Source organism: Dipodomys merriami, unplaced genomic scaffold, assembly GCF_024711535.1.
Source record: "Dipodomys merriami isolate MVZ:Mamm:240054 unplaced genomic scaffold, mDipMer1.0.p SCAF_40, whole genome shotgun sequence".
Classification (NCBI taxonomy): Eukaryota; Metazoa; Chordata; class Mammalia; order Rodentia; family Heteromyidae; genus Dipodomys; species Dipodomys merriami.
The window spans coordinates 6,388,113-6,411,250 of NW_027205604.1; the positions used below are offsets into that span (position 1 = coordinate 6,388,113).

Below are 23,138 nucleotides of genomic sequence, written 5' to 3' on the forward strand. Positions count from 1 at the left end.
TCCACAGTGATCAGTTCTATGTTCTCTATTTATCATAATATTTCAAAAATATTCATCCAGTTGACTATCTGAACTGAATGTGAAAATCTTTAATTACCTGTCTGAGTTTCTAGGGCACCAATGGCTCATGCCTAATCCCAGCTACTCAGGAAGCTGAGATCTGAGGAGTGCAGTTTGAAGCCAGCCTGGGCAGGAAAGTCTGAGAGACTCTTTTTTTTTTTTTTTTTTAAATCACATTTACTAGTTCACATAAATACTTGAAAACAAATAGATCTGCCCTCCCTTTCTGTATTCTTGACATAGTTAACTAGCAAAAGCCAGAAGTGGAGCTGTGGTTGAAATGGTTCCAGCCTTGAGGGCAGGCGCTAAATGACAGTACCCAGGCCCTGAGTTCAAGTCCCAGTACTTAACCCCCTCCCCCCACACTCACAATATAGGCATTTTAGGTGAGAAAAATAAATGACTTTTTATAGAATACTTAGAAAAACAGTAAGCTGATTGATTATGAGATGTAAATTTAAAAGACAATCTGAAATGATTGTTTTGGAATTGTAATTAGATACTTTGTCCGTTCTCATTTTGTGTTGTATGTTTGACTTACTTTACAAGTCTAGTCACTTTTCTGTGCCTGAGTTTCTTCATTCACAAGGTGAGGCTACATTAATACTCAAAACAGACTTATGAGAGCCACCTGCTGGTGGCTCACTCCTGTCATCCTAATTCTCATAAGGCTGACCTGGAGGAGTGCACCTCAAAGCCAGCCCAGGCAGAAGAGTATGCAAGACTCTTATCGCCAAAATAACCCATGAAAAGTGAGGTTGAAGGCATGGATCAAGTCGTAGAGCACCAGCTGTGAGCAAAAAGGCCAAGTGAATTGAAGCCTCTTCACTGCCACCAAAACTAATAATGATAATAAGCAAAAAATCCCAAATAAACAAAAGCAACAGTGTTATTAGATACACCATGCATAGAAATTAGAAACATGATGAGTTGTTTCACTTGACATTAACCAGAAAGGCTGAGAATTGCCAGGCAGTGGAGGCTCACACCTGTAATCCTAGCTGCTCAGGAGGCCAAGATCTGAGGATCACCATTCAAAGCCAGCCAGCCTAGGGAGGAAAGTTCATGAGACTCTTATCTCCAAGTAACTGGTAAACAGCTGAAAGTAGTGATGTGGTTCGAGTCATACAGGTCCAGCCTTGAGGGAAAAAAGCTAAAAGTGAGTATGCAGGCCCTGGGTTCAAGCCACAATACCGGCACAAAAACAAATGACAAAGCGCAGACCTTTATATCAAAGAGAGTGCATGACCTTCAAAGAAAGCAAGAAGAACACATTTTACATGAAGGACAAAATTGGTGGTGTATGTAAGTGTCTGGAGTGGCCACCCCAGTGCTGCAAGCAAGTGCAGTTCCACACAGACCTCCCAGTAAGACTCAAGGAGTGAGGGAGACATGACTGACAAGCACAGGAGGAGGGTAAGCAGACCTGCAGTACGCACATACAAGGTATGGGCAAGGAGAGAGAGAGAGAGAGAGAGAGAGAGAGAGAGAGAGAGAGAGAGAGAGAGAGAGAGAGAGAGAGAGAGAGAGAGAGAGAGAGAGAGAACTAGGACTTGAGCTTGGGGCCTAGGTGCTGTCCCTTAGCTTGTTCACTCAAGGCTAGTACTCTACCACTGAAGTCACAACTTTACTTCCTGCTTTTTGTTAGTTAATTGGAGCTAGGACTTTATTGCCTGGATGGCTTTGAACTGTGATCCTCAGATCTCATACTTTTGAGTAGCTAGGATGACAGGTGTGAGCTACCAGCACCCAGCAGGGAATTTGACAAAACCAGACCTCTTACAACTTGTACAGGATAGGAACACAAAAGCCTCCTGCCTGTGCCAGCAGGAGGAGCCGCAGAGAGATGCTAGAGGCCTGGGCTATGCTACCTAAAACTTACCTTTCCTCTAACAAGCAGTGGACCTTCTATTTCCAGTGTTCTGACAAGGCCACGCATGGCTTTGGTTCAGTGTCGCAAGAGCATGAACTCTTTGATAGGGTGCAGTTTCATGTTATTTATCAAATGAATTATGGAGATATATTATTCACTTATTCATTATTCACTGTGGTTAATGCTGCCAAATCACCTCATAACCCAGAGGCATTGTCAATAAAACCCTGACCTCCAGAAAGGAACTTTCAAACTCTGTGATGGCTTTCAATTTTGAGTTAATGGTGGTGGTGGTGTGTTGTATGTGTATATAGAGAGACTTGAACTCAGCATCTCTTTGCTCTCACTTGGCTTTATAGCACAAGACTAGCACTATACTATTTGAGCCATAGTTTCGCTTCTCTCTTTTTGCTGGTTAATTGGAGATAAGGGTCTCATACTACCTGGGCTGGCTTTGAACCACAATCCTCAGATTTCAGCCTCTTGAGTAACGAGGATTATGAACATGAGGGACCAGCACTTAGCCACATACGTGTTTGATTTTGAGTGGGGGCTGAGAACATAAAACAAAAAGGTCTTTTTGCTCATACAATTTATTAGTCTATTTTTATTCATATTAATTAATTAATTAATTTTGTTGGTTGTGGGCTTAAACTCTAGGCCTCGGTGCTGTCCGCCAGCTCTTCATCTCAAGGCAAGTGCTCTACCACTTGAGCCACAGTGCCACTTCCGGTTTTCTGGTGGCTTATTGGAGATAAGAGTCTCACAGACTTTCCTGCCCAGGCTGGCTTTGAACTGTGATCCTCAGATCTCAACCTCCTGAGTAGCTAGGATTACAGGCATGAGCCACTGGTACCTGGCTGTAGTCTATTTTTAAAAGGAAATACCTCATTTGCCTTTATAGTTTATATATTATTTTAATTTCCAAAACTATTTCGGGCTTTGAAAGAATACATTTTTGTCTTTATTTTTTTTTCATTTTTGTCTTTAAAACTTTTTTTTTTTAACTTTGATTGTTGGTGGTACTGGGGTTTGAACTCAGGGCCTCTGGGCTTGCTAGAGAGATAGTCTACCACTTAAGCCTTGCCTTCAGCCCCGTGTGTGAACTTTAAATAACTGATAATGAAGTCCTAAAACAAGCTTTGTCTTTGTCTTTGCAGATACAGGCTGGTTCCACAGGTCTATTTTCCTGAGCAAATTCACGACGTTGTGCGTGCCACAAAGTACTTCCTGCAGCCTGAAGTCCTGCAGCAGTACCATGTTGACCCAGACAGAATTGGCATTTCTGGTGACAGTGCTGGTGGGAATTTGGCTGCTGTCCTTGCACAACAGGTAACACCAACTGACCTGATGAGCTGGTAGGAAGAGAGAGGATGGATGGTACCTCATGGGGTTGCTCCTTACTCGGCCTTTCTATTGATATGACACACTCAGATAGCTCAGAGAAGGGAAATGGGTCTCTAAAGGCCTGAGGAGACTAACTATTGTATTGTATTGTATTGTTACGATGCAATACAAATAATATACAATGTATTATTTTTTGTGTTTGAACTGGGGCTTGAATTCAGGGTCTTGTGCTCTCCCTTGCTTTTTTGCTCCAAGCTGCCATTCTACCATATGAGCCACTGCTCCACTTCCAACTCTTTGCTAGTCAACTGGAGAATAAGAGTCTCATTGACCTTTCCTCTTATGCTGACTTTGAACTTTGATCTTCAGATCTCAGCCTCCTGCCTAGCTAGGATTACAGTAGTGAACCACTAGTGCCCAATTCACTGGAAGATCTTTTAGCATGAAAGTAACCTATGCAGCCTAGTAATCTATTCAGTTTCCTTTTAGTTCTTACAGGAAAAATGTCTAGTTTTAGAAAGTAGAATTACAAATGGGAGGGCTGCAGTCTTGCTGGGTGCTGGGATCTGCAGCAGTGGGCACTTCCTTCCTGTTCCAGTGTAGCCTGTCCGGGGTCCCTTGTCTGTGTTATGTCAGCTGTCATTCTCTCAGCAAGCTTGAAGGCTAAGGGCTCCTCCAGGGGGGTGTACCAGGACACTTTATGGTCTGTTCATTTAGCTTTTCCTCCCCTTCTCCTCTAGCACAGCCAGACCTGTTTATTCCTCTCTAGGAAGACTTTGCCTTTTGAAAAATTAAAACATTTAATGATTACAGATAATACACCAATAATACCCAGCAAGGTATACTGAGTACCATGATGCAAATAAAGTGTTCATGAGGGTTTACAGATCTCAGAAGTCATGGGCCCTAGGTTCATTCAAAATTATTGAGTTATGCACACTGGTCCTTTCTTAGGAAATACCTAGAATCTTGGCAGGGAAGTGATGGTGAACATTTTTTTTAAACCACTCTGCTCTGTTAGTCAGCTTGTCCTTGCTATGACAAAAATACCAAGGAGAAACCAACTTCAAAGAAGAAGGAGTTACTCTGGCTTACAGATTCAGAGGTTTCAGGCATGTCAGATGACTCTATTATTTGAATCCTCAGGCAAAGCAGAACATCATGGCAGAAGGGCTGGGTGGGATAAAGCTGGTTCTTACCTCCTGGCATTCAGAAGCAGAGCGGGAAGGAAAGATGGGACAGAACGGAAGAGGGAAAGGGAGGGAGAGGCGGAGAGAAAGGAGGAGCAGGGAAAGACATACCCCTTCAGGGTACACCTCCTGTGACCTAGTTCCTCCAAGTAAGGCCTACCTCCTCCCAATAATGCCATAAAATTATAAATGTACCAGTGGGCCCAATACAGGAAGCTCACACCTGGAATTATAGCTACTCGTGTCTGAGATCTAAGGATCTTGACTGAAAACCGAAGCAGAAAACTGTGAGACTCTTTATCTCCTATAGATCAGCAAAAAGTTAGAAATGAATATGTGGTTCAGATGATAGAGTGGCACCTTTGAGTGAAAAAGTCAAACAAGGAGGCTCTGAGTCCAAACTCTAGTACCAATACACACACACACACACACACACACACACACACACACACACACTCAAACACAGCAATGGAGATTAGAGTCTTTAGGGTCAATTGCTTTCCAAAAAGCCAACTGGCAACCAAATCTTTAACATATTACAAGATTTGGGGAGAAGTTACTAGATGTAAACCATTACAATTGCTTAGTGCTTATTGGTAATTTCACACTATCAGCTTTGACTGATTGGAAAGCAAACCCTGAAGCAACTCTCTAAGGTATAGTTGGCTTGAAAGAATCTACACCAAATGAAATGTTGTTTTTCTCTTTCCCAGTTTAGTCAAGATACCAGCGTAAGAAATAAGCTCAAACTGCAAGCTCTGATCTATCCAGTCCTTCAAGCTTTAGATTTTAACACACCCAGTTATCAGCAAAACGTGAACACCCCAATCCTGCCCCGCTATGTCATGGCGAAGTACTGGGTGGACTACTTCAAAGGCGATTATGACTTTGTACAGGCGATGGTAGTGAATAACCACACTGCATTGGATGTGTCCGAGGCGGCTGCCTTTAGGGCTTATCTCAACTGGACGTCACTCTTGCCCGCATCCATCACAAAGAACTACAAGCCTGTGGTGCAGACCACAGGCAATGCCAGGATCATCAAGGAGCTGCCTCAGCTGCTGGATGCCCGTTCGTCCCCCCTCATTGCAGATCAGGAAGTCCTTCAGCACCTGCCAAAGACCTACATCCTAACCTGTGAGCACGATGTTCTGAGGGACGACGGGATCATGTACGCCAAGCGCTTGGTGAATGCGGGTGTGGACGTGACCCTCGACCACTTCGAGGATGGCTTCCACGGCTGCATGATTTTCACCAGCTGGCCCACCAACTTCTCAGTGGGAGTCCGGACTAGGTATAGTTACATCAAGTGGCTAGATCAAAACCTATAAAGGAATAAAACTTCTAGACAGCTCGAGTCCCTATTGATAACCTGCACCTGCTTAGGAAAGATGTAACTGTCTTTGTGGCCTAATTCTATTCCCCGCCTCCCTTTTGTTACTTGCAAGTTTTGGAATCTCTGTTCCTTGCAGACTTTATGATCATCTAATTTTTAAAAAAAGTGAATTTGACTCATTGAAGTGCAAAACACCTGACTTGGTCCCCAAAGTGGGCCATCTTGTCTGAAAAGATGTGTGTTTTTTTTAAAATTGTGGATAAAAGAAGAATGTCTAAGGAGTTAAGAAAATGTGGGCTCATCCTCAACTTTCTAGAGTTTACTTTGGGTCAAAAACTAGTTACATGGGTGCATTCAGGTCAGTGCTAGGGACCAAGTGCCCATTGTTCTTTGTGGATCGTTGTGTGTCCTATAGGAACAAGGCTTTTAGCAAGACACATTCTCAGAAGGCTTTGTTTCTCTAGAGCATTGATTCTGTAAGAGAGCCACCTGTAACTACCACATGGCTTCTCATGATACTTGAAAGTTCCTTTGAACCACTATTAGTAGAAAACAAGAGTTTGCATGCACTGAATATCTATCTACATATAGTTAAAATTTTGTGGTTTGGTTTTATCTTTTCCTTGGGAACAAATTTATTTAAATATAGGATAAATTTCCCATTGTGAAATACGTAAAAATAGGCAAATGAAACTATTTGTTTCATTAAAAATGCTTCTGGTATAAATTACTAAGAGCAGTATGTATATATTTGGTATAGTTGGGAAATAAAAGCATATTTAATATTAGTTTTAAATGATGAAAAAAAAAACCTTTGGAAGGTCTAGTCCATTCTTGGAGACTCAACTTTTTTCACTTATATGGCTTTCAACAGGGACTATTTTGGTATAATATGATGCACTGTTTATTTTTTTAAGTTATGTAATGTTAATATGTAGCTAGACAGGATTTTTTCTGAAAGACATCTATAATCAATATTTAAAATAGTGATATTTTTAAAAAACCTACCTTAGAGTTATACCCACAAATAATTTTATGGAAGAAGTAATTATTAGTACTATATATTAGAACACAATATTTTGATATTTATATTCATGTTTGAATTAAATAACTAGCGACTCAGATTATACCTAGTAAAGCCATCAAACTTAATGCAGCTTGGATATCTCTCACATCAAATATGAAATTCTCCAAACTCCAAAACTTTGAATACTACTATGATTCCACAAGCAGGGAAATCTACATCACAAAAATTTGTTCCATGCTCAAAAATACTTAAAATAGTATACAAAGTTACTTTCAGACTGTGTTTGCAATGTATTTCTACAACATAAATTAATATCTCGTTTAGCATTTTGTCCCATCCTAAGATCTCATTATATGTAGACAAATATTCTAAAATCTAGAGAAATCCCCAATCTGGGACACTTCTTGTCCCAAGTATTTTAGATGAAGGATATAGATATTCAACCTGTAGTTCATGTTTATCTTTTCTCTTTCTCTCCTTTTTTTTTCTTTTCTTTTTTTTTTTTTTTTTTTTTTTTGTGCCAGTACTGAGCTTGAACTTTTGTCTTCTTGTTCTTGCTTAGCTTTTTTGCGCAAGGCTGGTGCTCCATCATTTGAGCCACAGCTCCACTTCTGGCTCTTTGTTGGCTAATTGAGATAAGTCTCTCAAATTTGCCTACCTGGGCTGGTTTCGAACCACAACCCTCAGATCTCAGCTTCCCAAGTAAATCATCTCTGCTCTTGATGGTGACAGGGGCCCTCACTTTCTGGGTAAAGGACAGGCCTGGGCACCTCATTCCTACACCCCTAATTTTGTTTTTATTTCCAACTAGATCTAGAAGTTCTAACAACCCAAACTTACATTCATGTAAGATCTTCACTGCCAGTGTGAGCATAGGTGCACTCAAGAAACTCCAGTTCTGACCTCAGTTGAGCGCTCTGCCCTTCTTCCTGCTACCCCATTTCTGCCCCAATCCAGCTGCAGAGATCTGGTTCAAATGGTAGAACACTAGCCAAGGGGCTGTGAAAAAGAACAGTCTGACTGAGCAAGGACACAGTACATGAGGGACAGAAAGTAGATCCTCTTTTTCACTCCTTTGAAGGCAGGGTATTTCTTAGCCACTTCTGCCAATGAGCTAACGAATGAAATTTTACATAGTTGTTGCAAGAGCCAATTGTGTGTGTGTGTATGTGTGTGTGTGTGTGTGTGTGTGTGTGTGTGTGTGTGTAGCAATAATCATACAAGCTATCTTCAGAGCATACTTAGGTGAATCATAGATCATCTTTGGGCCTTGTCTCCCTTTTCCTTAAAATCAAGAGAGCTCAATTACTTCATCTTTGAAGTCTCTTGCAGCTATAAATTCCAATCACATTTCCAGCCTGGTAGTGTACTGTCCTCCTATGGTGATTTTGTTGTTGTTGTTGTTAGGATTCTGTATGCATAGACAGATGCATTGTCACACTTTTCTCCAACTCAGAGACTTTCTGTCTACACCCAGGTGGCATCAAAGATGTCTGTTGAGCCCTTTCTTTCCTACTTGGCATACAAGTTGGTGCTCATTTTTGACTGAGATTAGGAGAAAATAATCATGAGAATATTAGGGAAAGTATTGTTCTATTGGTATCTACTTTTTAAGAATATTTTTTCTTGTGGTGCTGGGAATTGAACCCAGAACTTCACATACTAGGCAAGTGCTCTAATGAGCCAGACCCTCACCTCTACCCCTTTGCTGGTGTGTGTGTGTGTGTGTGTGAGAGAGAGAGAGAGAGAGAGAGAGAGAGAGAGAGAGAGAGAGAGAGAGAGAGAGAGAGAGAGAGAGAGAGAGAGAGAGAGTACTGGTGTTTGAACTCAAGGCCTTGCACTTGCGCTTGACTTTTTTGCTCAAGGCTAGTTGGTGCTCTACTACTTGAGCCACATCACTTCTGACTTTGCTGGTTAGTTGGAAATAAAAGAGTCTCATGGATTTGTCTGCCTGGGCTGAATTTAAACCTCAATCTTTGGATCTCAGCCTGCTGAGATTACAGGTATGAGCCAAGAGAGCTTGGCTCCATGCCTATAAATTTTTTCATACCATTAAAAGACAGGTCCTATTATGTGTTTGTCTGTCTCTGAGAAAATGCTATAATAAATGCACAGTTCCATAAAATGACATTTCCCTTCCCCAGAATTGTGAGCCAAACTCAACAGTAATTCCAGCTAAGTGTTTTCAGATCTCGCAAGAGTTCTCTCAGTGAAAACTGAATGGAAAAAGAGGGGCCCACCCTATTCCTGACAAAATACTTGAGTTTTATTTTCCTTTAGGGTTTAGTCTTATAAACAATGATTTTTTTTTTGGTATTCTGCTGATAGGTCTTTTTTTTCTAGTACAGTTTTGTCTGTTTTTCTGATCTTAGGAAAAAAGTTGATCATCTTTTTGTAATATGAGTGTATGTGAAATAAGAATATTAATATATGCAGAAAACCTTGAAGTGTAAATTAATCTGAAGTGTAAATTAATGTTTTCTTGTTGATTTATGATGTATTGAGATGTGTATCAAGATTATATGGGTGGATATCATATTTTATGCATGATCTTTAACCTTTGACCTTTGACCCCACTGCAAAGGGGTGGTGGGAAGGAAGGTTCTATGAAGGATTTTAGGAGCGAATAAATTTTATAAAATGAGAACCAGTATAGAGATGGTAATGTGTCTCTCTTTGGAAATAAAATGCCTCCATCTGGAACTGTAGCTCTATGAGTTCTCCTGCTCCCATTGGTTTCTATTTGACAAAGTACTTCATATTCTCTTTTTATTTTTCCTGTACCTCAGATCCCTACTCCCCAGATTCTCCCCACTGTATCGCCCAGCTGTCTTTCTGTCATGGGAAGTGGCTTCATGACTTCCTGGATGATACTGTGTCATGGTGCCTGGAGTCATCGTATGTTGTCTTACCTAAGTGAAACCTGCCTTAGACTGGCCAGACTATTCATAAAAGTTGGGGGGCTTTGGGATTGTGGGGATCTTTAATATCCATAGTAGGAAAGGATAATGCAAAAAAAAAAAAAAGTCTAGGTTGGAGCCATTTCAACCAAAGAATTGTCTGGATCACTAAAGAAAAATTCTCGAGTTAACTGTTACACCATTTCTCATTTGAGTGTATTACATAGTCTATAGCCTTGCAAACACAGGAATTTACAAAGGATTCTCTTTAGATTCAATTATATAGATGGATGCACTAAATGGTTCCACATTGCCAAGTACGGTGGTGTACAAGTGCGTGGTAGAATCCCGCACTTGGGAAGCTGAGGCAGGAAACTCACAAGTTTGAGATCAGCCTGAGCTACATGGTGAGACCCTGTCTTAAAAAAGAGGAAACAAAGTCATAGACTAGAGTGTGACCGTGAGTGAGTGAGTGAGTGAGTGAGTGTGTGTGTGTGTGTGTGTGTGTGTGTGTGTGTGTGTGTGTGTGTGTGTGTGCTGACCATGGGGCTTGAACTCAGGGCCCGAGTGCTATGTCTAAACTTTTTACTCAACGCTAATGCTCTACTACTGGAGCCATGGCTCTACTTCCAGCTTTTGAGTGGTTAACTGAAGATAAGAGTCTCTCAACTTTCCTGCTCAGATCCTCAGATCTCAGCCTCCTAAGTAGCAAGGATTACAGGCATGAGCCACCTGTGCCTGGCTTACAATTATTTATTAGCATACATTAACTGTACAAGGGGTGTTTCATTGTAACATTTCCACATGTATACAATGTATCCTGATTCACTTCCCCCCAATTATAATTGTGTTTTTCACAAGCAGCTGGTATGTGGCTATAAAAAATATTCATCAAAGGTTCCAGTAATTCTTCTTTGAGGCATTAGATGTAACTCTGTTTTTTCTTTTCTTTTCTTTTCTTTTCTTTTCCCTTCCTTCCTTCCTTCCTTCCTTCCTTCCTTCCTTCCTTCCTTCCTTCCTTCCTTCCTTCCTTCCTTCCTTCCTTCCTTCCTTTCTTTCTCTTCTTTTTTTGCCAGTTCTGGGGCTTGAACTCAGCATCTGGGCACTGTCCCTGAGCTTCCTTCGCTCAAGGCTAGCACTCTATCACTTGATCCACAGTGCCACTTCCAGCTTTTTCTGTTTATGTGGTACTGAGGAATCGAACCTGGGGCTTCAGCTGGGAAGGTGGCTCAGTGGTAGAGCGCTTGCCTTGCATGCATGAGGCCCTGGGTTCAATTCCTCAGCACCACATAAGCAAAAAGAAAAAAAATCCGGAAGTGGCGCTGTGGCTCAAGTGGCAGAGCGTTAGCCTTGAGCTGAAGAGCTGAGGGACAGCGCCCAGGCCCAGAGTTCAAGCCCCAAGACCAGACTCCCCCCAAAAAAAGAAAAGAAAAGAACCTGGGGCTTCATATATGCTAGGCAAGCACCTACCACTAACAATCCCAACTTTCTGGTTTTTTGTTTGTTTGTTTTTGTTTTTTTGGTTTGTTTTCTTTTGGGGGTCCGGTCATGGGGCCTGAACTCTGGGCCTGGGTGCTGTCCCTCAGCTCTTCAGCTCAAGGCTAGCACTCTACCACTTGAGCCACAGCACCACTTCCGGCTTTTTTCTTTTTGCTTATGTGGTGCTGAGGAATGGAACCCAGGGACTCATGCATGCGAGGCAAGCATTCTACCACTGAGCCACCTTCCCAGCCCCCTGTTTTTTTTTTCATTGATTATGAATTTTATTTTCCAAGTTTTTATCTGTTCCTTTTGTTGTGTGTGTGTGTGTGTGTGTGTGTGCGTGTGCGTGTGCGTGCGTGTGTGTGTGTGTGTGTGTGTGTGCCTGGAGCTTGAACTCAGGGTATGGACATTGTCCTTTAGCTTTTTTGCTCAAGGCTGGCACTTTACCACTTGCACTACCACTTACACTTACAGCCTTTTGCAGAGTAATTGGAGATCAGAGTTTCATGGACTTTTCTGCATGGGTTGGCTTCAAACCAGGATCCTCAGATCTCAGCCTCCTGAGTAGCTAGGATTACAGATGTGAGCCACCAGTGCCTGGCCCCCATATCTGTTTGTTTTAAATTTCCTTCTTTCTAATGGAGACTTTATTTAACTCTCTAGACAATACTGGTTTCCATATCAGATTACCCAGATCCAAAAATTGGAAATGTAAATATAATGTCTGTGGGGCCTGCATGTCACTCAGCATGTCATTTTCCATGGGAGTGAAGAGAGGTGGATGGTATACACATCCATGTGTTTTCTGCTTGAAGGATCCTCCCCCAGGTTTTCATTTCTGACAGATGCATGGTTCATTGTTGACATTTTAGCTTATTCTCCTTCCTTGGCCGGACACTGTCTGTGTCCAGACGAGCCCCCATCTCTTTAGGTCTCATAATGATGCTTGAGGCTGGCCTTGAACCTCCATCCTCTCCAGCTCCACTTTCGGAGTAGCTAATGACAGGCATGAGTTTCTGGCAGCAATCCATGTATTTTACTTTCAATAGTGGTTTTCTAAGCTGCATACTGTATTTCTTCTGTTCTCATAAACTGAAGCTCCTTCAGTTCCTTTTAGACAAATCCAGTACCAGTGCACGTGCTGTAATGCCTTTTTAGTTACCTGTTGCTGAGTAACAAATCATTCTGACACACCTAGTTAGTTAGTTATTTGATTCATTGTTTTTATGGCTTTGTTTTGTTTTGGTCCTGGTAGGAGGGCCTGATCTCAGGGCCTGCTGCTGTCCCTTCACGTTTTTGCTCAAGGCGGGCACTCTCCCCCTTTGAGCCACAGCTTCACATCTTGCTTTTTGGGGTGATAAGAGTCTCACAGACTTTTCTGCTGTGCTCTGGCTGGCTTTGAACAGCAGTCCTTGGATCTCAGCCTCCTGAGTAAACAGGATTACAGTATAGGCACATGCCACCTGGACATGCCTCGTTAAAAGCAGTAGATGTAGAAGCGGATACTTGAGGAGGATTCCGAGGAAGCTGGTAGTGAATGAAGGGAAGAAGTGTGTGGGGAGGGAGGGAGGTAATGGGTGTTTAATGCCTGTCTTGGTTAACTATAAACGTTTATGGGAGGGGTTGGGTGAGAGAGTTGGGGGAGAATGAAGAGAGGGCTACTATCAGTCAAGGTGCATTCTACTAATAAACTGAGTTGTTAAATGGCAATCTCTTCATTTAAACATACTAAAATATAACTTAAAAGATGAAACAATAGCAGGGAAAAAAAACCCAACCAACACCCAGTAGCTGTAGCCAAGCGTGGTGACACACATCTACAGTCTTGGCATTCAAGAGGCTCTTATAAGTTCAAGGCTAGTATAGGCTACAAAGCAAGACCTTGTCTCAAAAGCAACACAACAAGAAAAGCAGAAACAAAACAAAGAAACAAAAAGAAAAGCAGAGGTAGTTGTTAGCTGAGGACTCGGGGTTGGCTGGGGTTAGCTCAGTGGGGCTGCAGACTGACTTCTCCTCCAGGCACTGCACACGGGCAGCTTGTGGGATCGGGGCTGAGTGCCTTGTTCCTCGCACATGGCCTTTCCATCTGAATTGGGCATCCACATGCACAGCATGTAGTTGCCCGACCTCCCTCCTATCACAGTCCACTAGTCAAAGCAAATTGCTGGAGCAGCTCCAGATGCAAGGAGGAGAAACAGACTCTAATGAAATGGAAGGCATGACAGAGAACTTACAGCCATCTTTGAGTGCACTCTAATTCTTGCCAGAAGAGAACTTCCATGGTGACTAAATGATTACAACATTCTCTGTTTACTAGTTTTCTATGTCTGATGATGGGGAGAATTTCCAGATTGTATCTGGTCCCGTGAATATTTTTTTTTCCCTTAGCTCTTTCTTTCTTTTCTATTTTTCTTTTCTCTTTTTCTTTTCCTTCCTTCCTTCTTTCCTTCCTTCCTTTCTTCCTTCCTTCCTTCCTTCCTTCCTCTCTCTCTTTCTCTTTCTATCCCCTCTCCCCTTTCCTGTCTTTTTTTTTTTCTGGTGCCAGTACTGGGGTTTGAACTCAGGGCCTTATATTCTTTCTTGGCTTCTCCACTCTATCACTTGAGTCACACCTTCATTTCTGGCTTATTGCTGATTAATTGCAGATAAGAATCATTTGGACTTTTATACATGGGCTGGCTTTGAAGTGGGATCCTCACAACCCTTTGAGAAGCTAGGATTCATTCATATTGCATCCTTCTAGCTTACCTTCAGCAGAATGTGGGTTATGAGTTTTAGAGAAACTATCCATCTACTGGCTGGGCCAGTGTAACTTAAAAGAAATAGCTGCATGTCACATATACCCCATCAAATAAAAGCTAAATGTAGCCTTATTTCAATGTTCCCTTAATAGTATGAGTAGAAATGTCTGCTGTCACCCAAGTCATCTGACATGGAGGAAACATGGAGAAAGAATTGCAGTGAAAAGAATGAAACTACCACACTTAAAGTATTTTAAGTTTGTGAACTTTAAAGTCAGCGACATCCTTTCTCTTCCTCTCCCCTTCCTCACTTCCTACCTTAGTGATGATATCAAGCTTAGGGCCAGCTAGACAAGCCCTCTACCACACACCCCTAGCCCTTACAAATGGGGCTCTCCTGTTCCTTAACACAGTTCATACAAATGAGGGCATCTAAGCTCACGTTTTGTAGCAAACCTACTCCTGCAGAAGACTCACACCTTCACCCTCTGGTGCGTCTGCTGAGCTATTCCCCAAATTTACTCCCTTCCCCTGCCTCCCCCCCACTAGCATTAATTCCACAGTGTTTGGCCCATTTGGTGTGCACATACCCAAGGTAGAATTAGGACATTTGCTGGCTCTACTTTCCAAGTCTCGTGTCTTTTACTTCTTCTTCTTTTTTTTTTTTTTTCTGGTTGGTCGTGGGGCCTGAACTCTGGGCCTGGGCGCTGTCCCTCAGCTCTTCAGCTCAAGGCTAGCACTCTACCACTTGAGCCACAGCGCCATTTCCGGCTTTTTCTGCTTATGTGGTGCTGAGGAATCGAATCCAGGGCCTTATACATGTGAGACAAGCCCTCTACCACTGAGCCAACTTCCCAGCCCTCATGTCTTTTACTTCTTAAACCTTTCCCAAATCCATTCCTTCCTTTCCATCACCAGACACCCAGCCCTCATTCTTTGTCCAAATAAACTAGTAGTGAGTGACTGGTTTTTTTCTCTGCTTTTAATCTCGTGTCCCTCGAGTCCTGCCACTCCACAGCTTCCAGGAACACTGGGTTAGAACTCCAGCTCGATGGTGTATTCCTGAGCTTGACACCCTTCCATGTGCACAGGCCTCCCTCATGACCTTGTCTCTGCTTTCTCTTTCTCGGTTAACATCCCAAGTGTGCTTGGGAGACCAGAAGGTCCACCAGCTTGTCATCACACTGTGACAGTGTGTGCCTTTGTACACGGGCATCCTTCAGCAGCTACCACATATAATGCTGCAGTACCCCGAATAACAGACGCCAGCTCCAGCCTTCTCACTTACAGAAGGTATTGAGAGAGATTTGTGAAAATGTGTGCTGGCCCCACACTTCTCTCACTAATTTGTACCAGAAAAAAAAATTCTCCCTAGAAAACACACACTATGGAACTAAATAGATAATGTAATTAAATGAAGGAATGAATACACTTCACATTTTTCAGTTTTTGTTTTCAAGATGATAGGCTTTATCAACAAATAAAATGTATATCACCAAAGCCCTTGGGAGGGGTTCCTCAATGATTTCTTTGGATGTTTTTGAGACTTAAGATGAGCAAGAACTGTTGTTTTAGGGTATCCTGTCTTGGCTACCACTGTGAACTGCAGCCAACCATGCTGAGCACATCATCCACATGCTCCACATGGATACCATGTTGTCTTTTATGCACAATACCTTTCTTTGCTCTTCCTGCTGGGCCTTTGTTCATCCTTCCCCATGGAGGAAGCCTTGGGGCCGGCTCTTCAGGCCTCACAGGCACCAGGTACGACGTGGTGTGGTGATTGTGGGTGGGTCTGAAAGGTCTATGGAGCTGGCATGGTTTCTACATGAGCTAGGTGAACCTGATGTGGTCAGGTTCACCAGTCACCAAATCGGAACTTGATCATCTCTGCAGAGAAAGCTGACTCTGTTATTCTCAGGTTGCCATGATCCAAACTTGGTTTTTGTTTTTCTTTTTCATATGTAAAATTATGCTCCATGCTTCTATGTATAATATGCTTTCTTGCTTATATTCTTCTTTGTTTCCTTTTGCTCTTTCCTTTGTGTGGGTGTTAGAACTTGAACTCAAGGCCTAGATGTGGTCCCTTAGCTTTTTTTTTTGCTGAAGCCTGGAGCTCTACCCCTTGAGGCACAACTCCACAGTTAGGTTTTTGCTAATTTATTAGAGAGAAAAGTCTCATGAGCTTTCTGCCCAAGCTAGCTTCAAATTAAAATCCTCAGATCTCAACTTTCTGAGAAGTTAGGAATGCAGGCATGACCCCCCCACACACACACACATACACACCTGACTGCCTTGTTTATATATCTAAGATTCTCTGAGAGTTTTTCTCCAGGAAAATACTTTCTTTCTCTTCTGTGCTCTGAAAACCTTTGGCCACAGGATGAAATCCTGGAGCCTTCAAGAGAAGTTTAAGCATTTATGGAAATGGGCAGCAGAGGGCACACTTGAAAGCCACTGGCATTAGCTCCCTCCATCTGCTGCTGTTCATATTACATCCAAAATTTCACAGAAGAAAGGAAACTTTTCCAGTAGCATTCTTGAACTTACAAAAGGCAAATAAATAAGCCATGTCATGTTTCATCACAGAATATATTAAATTTAGCTGTTGTGGTTTTTTTTTTCAACTGAAAAATGTAAATCCTCAGGAGTGCCCGAAAGGAAATGGCTGAATTCTCAAAGCAGGGCTCACGTTGCTTTGTAAAAACATGACTCATCTCCCTGCTCCCCCAAATGCTTTGTCTTTCTTTTCTTTTTCATCTTTTTAAAACATGAATTTATCCACTTGTCAAAAAATGTATCCTATTTTTGAAGGACCATTTATTTGATAGCAGGATATTAGAGAATCTTTATCTTTTTTCTTGTATTGGGTGGCAACCCCACGTACCCAGAACCACACTGTGATTCCTTAGATAGGAAGAAGACTGTCTTTGAGATCAGTAAGTGAAGTCAGGCTTGTTAGGAAAATGGAGAGAAAAGAAGGAACAGCCAGACTCGATCTCAGCAGGCTAGCGAGGGACACAGACCTTCTTGTGTGTATGGAGGTTGTGTAGAGGTGGGCTCAGGAATGGCGTTTTATGGGGTCTAGCAGGGAAACAGAGGTTAATGAAAAAGCCATTAGGTCTAGGGAGGTGGGGACTTTTGCTTGGGCCTACAATGGAATGTTTACAGCCAGGCTTAGCTACATGCCCAGCCTGTGTCAGGCAGTCTGCACACATCTATGGTGGCTTGCCTGACTCTGTATGCACCTAGGAAAACAGGGTGGGCTCGATCCTTTGTATTCCACCTTTGAATATTATTTAGGTATTAAATGTTAGGTATTTAAAGAGGCTGCTGAGTGAGAACAACACCACACACGTGGTATTCAGGTAAGGAATAGGTTTATTCAGCAGACTAGCTAGCAACAGACCAGATTGGCACTCCAAGTGGTTGGAAAAAAGGGCATCTGGCCCAGGCCATTCCTTATCGAGGGTAGGGGTGGGAGAGGTGTGGCCAGGTAAAGGGAGGTGGGACCAAGTGGGAGAAAGGTATGGCCACAATGGATCCAGATGTGACCTCAGAGGATGCGGATGTGACCCCCTCCAAGGGTGCCAGTTGCCTAGGTAAAGCAGGTACTGGGCAGAGACTTGGAGGGCCAAATCTGTTCGCCGTCCAGGAGCGGACCTTACAGAAAGAATGGGCCAAGAAGGGAGAAGCAAGTCTTTCTGTTGTGAGGTAAATTATCCCAGAAGCCACATCTGGTAGATGGAATTTTGGAGTCTTTACTGTACAGTTAACAGTCTGCAGGCAGCCCGTTGTTACAAAGGCCTGCAACCCCCAAATACACATAACACAGCTAGGAAATAGGCCAGAGAGGAAAGAAAGAACAAAAACAGTACCAACAAGCCAATTCAGCTCCGTGGGAGGGCTGAATTGGAATGCCATGATGATCGGAGATGAGCCAGGAGACAGGACAAGATCACAGAGAAACAGGTAACATGGCGTCTCACCTTTGCTGTTCCAGGCCTAAATAGGATCTGTGCAGGGGGTGGGGCCACAGGACACTTCCAGTTCCAGACACTGGACTGACAGATTCAGCAACCTATCAGCCAAGTGTCCGGCCCTGTCTCCAGGGTTCCAGGTATGTTGGGGGGGTGAAGACAAGATGCCAGACCTTAAATGGACATACTCAGGTACCAGCAAAACTTTTCCATCTAGGCAAGATAGGCTTTAACCTCCCATATAGGGTCTGCTTAGAGGCTACTCAGAGGCTGGTGAGTCAAGCCATTTAGGGAGCTAATCAATGCAGAATCAGAGCATTCTCTGTATGCAAAGCTTTCCTAAGGCTATGACATCTGCATCTCTCTGAAGCAGAGCCCTCCTAGCTCACCCCATTGAGCCAGGCATCTGCACTTCACAGAACGGCTTGTCTCCCCTCTAGACCTTGGAGCTGAGTGAACAGCCCTCCATTTCCTGCCTAGGATATCTGCAAGAAATTATTTAGGCTCAGCCACCTAATGCCTAGATAGCTTTCTAAAGCCAGAGCACGTGTTTAATACTCAGCAGAGACATTTGTGAGATTGCCATACTTAACAACAACAAACCTACTAGGTGCTGGTGGCTCATGTCTGTCTTCTAAGCTACTCAGGAGGCTGAGATCTGAGGATCATAATTCAAAGCTAGCTTGGACAGGAAAGTCTTTAAGACTCTTATCTCCCATTGGACCATCAAAGAGCTGAAGCAGAGCTGTGGCTCAAGTGGTAGAATGCTAGCTTTGAGTAGAAAATGCTAAGGAACAGAGCTAAGGAAAGTGTTTGAAGATTAATGATCATCATTCACTGAACTAGACCGTGAGACATTTGAGACATGAAGCCTAAGCTCTAGCTCTGATTGCAAATATATTTTGTAAGTCTTCGCGTATACTTTGGTTTCCTCATTTAAAAAGTTATATTTATCTAAATCTCTTCCTTACTCCCCAATACTTGAAACTTTCTAATTAAGCAAGAAATGTGAGTCCAATAACCTCCACTCCCGTCACTTAGCATGCTCTTTTTCTAGGCAACACTCAGTACATTTGATAAAAGCAGTAAATAATCAGCTTCCACCCCCCTTTAGATGGCACGCTTTTGGGGGCAGTTCCAACCATATGATCCCCTTAAAGTGATCTTCAAATCTGGGTAGCTACAAGACTCCTTATCTACCACTTGGGAAGCAGCCATAAATCCTAGTCTGCCATGATGAAGCCCCTGGTCCATATGTCCACACTGGGGTCTCTGTGGTCTCCTAACCTTGTAGGTTATATAGGTCACCTCAGACAATAGCCAGCACTTCTCTCTTGTGAGAAGGGGTCTTGCCAGTCCCTTTCCTGGCAATAAACTTTTCTTTGTTCTTTGTGCCTGGGTCTTCATAAGGTTTTCTGGCAAAGCCTCACAAGAACTATGCCTGGTATGGTGGTACATTCCTGTAATCCCAGTATTTGGTTGACTGAGTCTGGATCACAGAGACCCCAGCCCCGCACTCAAGGACCTCATAGGGCTTAGAGGACGCCGGGAAATGGAAAACTTGCTGATAATAATTATGAAAATAACTAAAAATACTTATAATAATCCAAAGTATTTGTTAAAATGAACGCGTGCGTGTGTGTGTGTGTGTGTGTGTGTGTGTGTGTGTGTGTGTGTGTGTGTGTGTGTGTGTGTGTGTGTGTGTGTGTGTGTGTGTGTGGTAACCATGGCCTCCTGCTTCTGTTCAGCATTCTTGCTCATGCCTGGTGCTCTACCACTTAAGCCATGTTTCCAGGCTGTCATTTTGTTTAATTGGAGATAGAATCTTACAGATTTTTTTTTTTTCAGTTGTGGGGCTTGAACTCTGGGCTTGGGAACTGTCCCTGCACTCTTCAGCTCAAGGCCAGAACTCTACCGCTTGAGCCACAGCACCACTTCTGGTTTTCTAGTGGTTTATTGGAGATAAGAGTCTCATGGCCTTGCCTGCCTGGGCTGACTTTGAACTGTGATCCTCACTTCTCAGCCTCCTGAGTAGCTAGGATAACAGACATGAGCCACTGGTGCCTGGCTTCACAGACCTTCTTGCCCAGCCTGGTTTTGAACAATGACACTTTCGCTTTCAGCCTCTGGAATAGCTTGGCTTAGACTCTGGTTTTTAGAGAAGCTTGGATTTAGAGCAAAATGAAGCAGATGGTATAGAGATTTCCTAAACACTCCCTAGACAGTCCCCTATTCCCCTGCAGCTTCTCCCATCATCCCCATCCACCAGCAGGATGATGTGTCCTTTATGGATGCTGAATTAACACTGATGCATCATTTCTATCTTTTAGTTTACACAGGGTTATCTAGTGATGTTGTATCTTCTATGGGCTTTGGACAAATGTATAATGACATACACATTACAGTTCTATACAATAGAGTTTTCCTTCCCTCCTCACTACTCCCTCATACCCTCTGATCTTTTTTACTGACTCTATAAGTTTTCCTTTCCCAGAATGCCATATGGCTGGAGTCATGTTTTGAGGGGAAGGGAGCTTCTTTTGCTTAATAGTTACCATTCAAATTTCCTCCATGTGTTTTCATGGAGTGAGGGTCTATATACCCCGGTCTCCCAGAGTGTTTAACTCTCAGAGTGGTCCACACCCAAGGGAAATTGATGGTGATTTGACAGTTACAATTTGGGATTCTCTACTTTGACATTGGTGGCTACTTGCCCATGGTTTCCCGTGTGGCAAGTTGTGCTTCTCTGTATTTCCCTGTTGGATTCTCCAACTTAGAGACCAGTGATTTTCCCTGTAACCTCACTTCCTTGGCATCTCTAAGAGTACTTGGTGGCTTCTAAATAAATGTGTTCAGCATTTTGCATTTTAGTTTGAAGCAATAATTCCATGCCAGACCAGAAATCAGAAGTTCTACAAAGCTTTTGTGTGTAAGTATAACGTTTGCATTCCTGTGTATGTGTGTGTAGACGTGTATGTATATGTGTTTGTGTGTGTTACTGGGGATTGAACTCATAGCCCAGTGCCTGGTACACAAGCACTGTGCCATTTGAATCATGTTCCCATTCCCCAGAAGGATTTTTGTGTCTTTTTACAGATATTGTCTGGTCCTCACTGTAACTTGGGAAGTCATTTTTCTTATCCTGATTTCACAGATGAGTAACTGAGATGCAGATAAGCTCAGTACTAACAGTGGCGACAGAACTAAAATATGGTCATAGAATACGCGTCCCTATGCTGGGCAATGCTCTGTGACCGCCATGTTTGTTTAGAAGGATGGAAGCGATGACATTCATCAATCACAAAATGACATGCTGAACTGAAACAAGTCTGTATGGCTACTTAATGATAATAAAATTTAGCCGGGTGCCAGTGGTTCACGCCTGTAATCCTAGCTACTCAGGAGGCTGAGATCTGAGGGTTGAAGTTCAAAGTTATCCTGGATAGGAAAGGCCATGAAACTCTTATCTCCAATTAACCATCAGAAAACCAGAAGTGGTGCTGTGGCTCAAGTGGTAAAGTGCTCACCTTGAGCTGAAGAGCTGAGGAACAGCTCCCAGACCCAGAGTTCAAACCCTATGACCGATTAAAAAAAAAGATAAGACAATTTATATTAAATACAAGAAAGGTAGAGAGGTGTGGCTCTAGAATGTCTGCTTAGCAAGTGCAAAGCAGAGTTCAAACCCTGAAAATGAATAAATAAAGCCACATACACCTGGAAGGGCAAAATATTAAGTTATTTATTGCAGAGCATAAATCAGCCGGGACCATCACGGTAAAAGGGGACATGTAACTAAAATTGGCACAGAAAGGAAGAAATCAGATAGAAGTGGGAAAGACCACCACCAAGCACCATTCATTGACCATGTTTTCTCAAGATCTGGCCCTGTAGCCTATGTGGGTTCTATGACTGCCATCCCCTGACTTCATTTCTAGGATTGAGCCTGTAACCAGGTCAGTGCGAATCAAGGCTACATGCTCCGTTCCTACTTTGCCGAGCTAGAGAAGAATAACAAGTTAATGTCACAAACAATGTTCTATCTGCTCTCATGGTCATTTGTTCCTTTCTCCTGGGCCATAATGAATCAGTGCCCTACTGAGCACATGGAGTTCTGTGAAGCCAGATTAAAATGTCTTCTGCATCTCAACATGACGGGATTTTTTGTTTTTTCAGTCCCCAAATTGGCATGACCTAATGGAGAAAGAGCGTTGTAAATAAGAGAGAACACTTTGTTGTGCATGGATAGCCAGATCTGACCCATTTCTTTCTTGCCAGGTTTGATAACATAAAGACTCAGGATGTCTGAAATTCAAATCCCAAAATAGAAGAAAATGGAGCTGACAAAGTACCAATGCCACATTTTGGTTAAATTTTTAACAAAGTTGTAGATACGTTTGAATAATTAAAAAAATAACTTAAAAATATTGCTCTTAACTTATACTGACCCATGCTCCATTTATAAACTATTTTCTTTGTTACCCGAAATACTAAGTAAAAAAAATAGTTTTTAGAAAAATAAATCTCGAGGGAAGCACTAATAAAAATGATTTGATGTTTGTAAGGCTTATACTTGGGACAATCATGTCACAACATTTTTCCCTAACAGCTGGGTGCCGGTGGCTCACACCTGTAATCCTAGCTACTCAGGAGGCTGAGATCTGAGGATCATGGTTTAAAGCCAGCCTGAGCAGGAATGTGTGTGAGATTCTTATCTCCAATTAACCACCAGAAAAACTGGAGGTGATGCTGTGGCCCAAGTGGTAGAGAGGTAGCCTTGAGCTGAAGAGCTCAGGAACAGCATGCAAACCGCAGAATTCAAACCCCAAGATCAACCAAAAAAAATTTTTTTCCCCTAATAGTTGTAATACTTTGAGTTTTGTGAATCAAGAAAGTGAATGTTCATTAGCTTACCCAAGATCATACATGTCTTGGTCTTGAGTCTTCAGAGAAAACAGATATTATATATTATATGTAATATAGATTTTATGTGTACTATATGTTATATGTAATATACATAATATATAATAATTATATAATGTATATATTATGTTACATATATTACATAAAACATAATATGTATTATATTTTAAGGTATATGATGTATCATACTAATATAAAATATATAACATATACATATTATATAAAATAAAATATAAAACAATATATACAAATATATAGCATAATACATATAATATATGATAT

General features: G+C 42.3%; 1 protein-coding gene across 1 annotated transcript in view; it reads left to right on the top strand.

Moving 5' to 3' along the window:
• Positions 1-9,486, top strand: part of Nceh1 (neutral cholesterol ester hydrolase 1) — a 57,855-nt gene extending 48,369 nt beyond the window's left edge. The window contains exons 4-5 of the mRNA XM_069991885.1: positions 3,094-3,265; positions 5,184-9,486. Of these exons, the coding sequence (XP_069847986.1) occupies positions 3,094-3,265; positions 5,184-5,801 (790 nt within the window). The 3' untranslated portion in view covers positions 5,802-9,486. The remainder of the gene's footprint in view (positions 1-3,093; positions 3,266-5,183) is intronic.
• Positions 9,487-23,138: the final 13,652 nt, after the last annotated feature.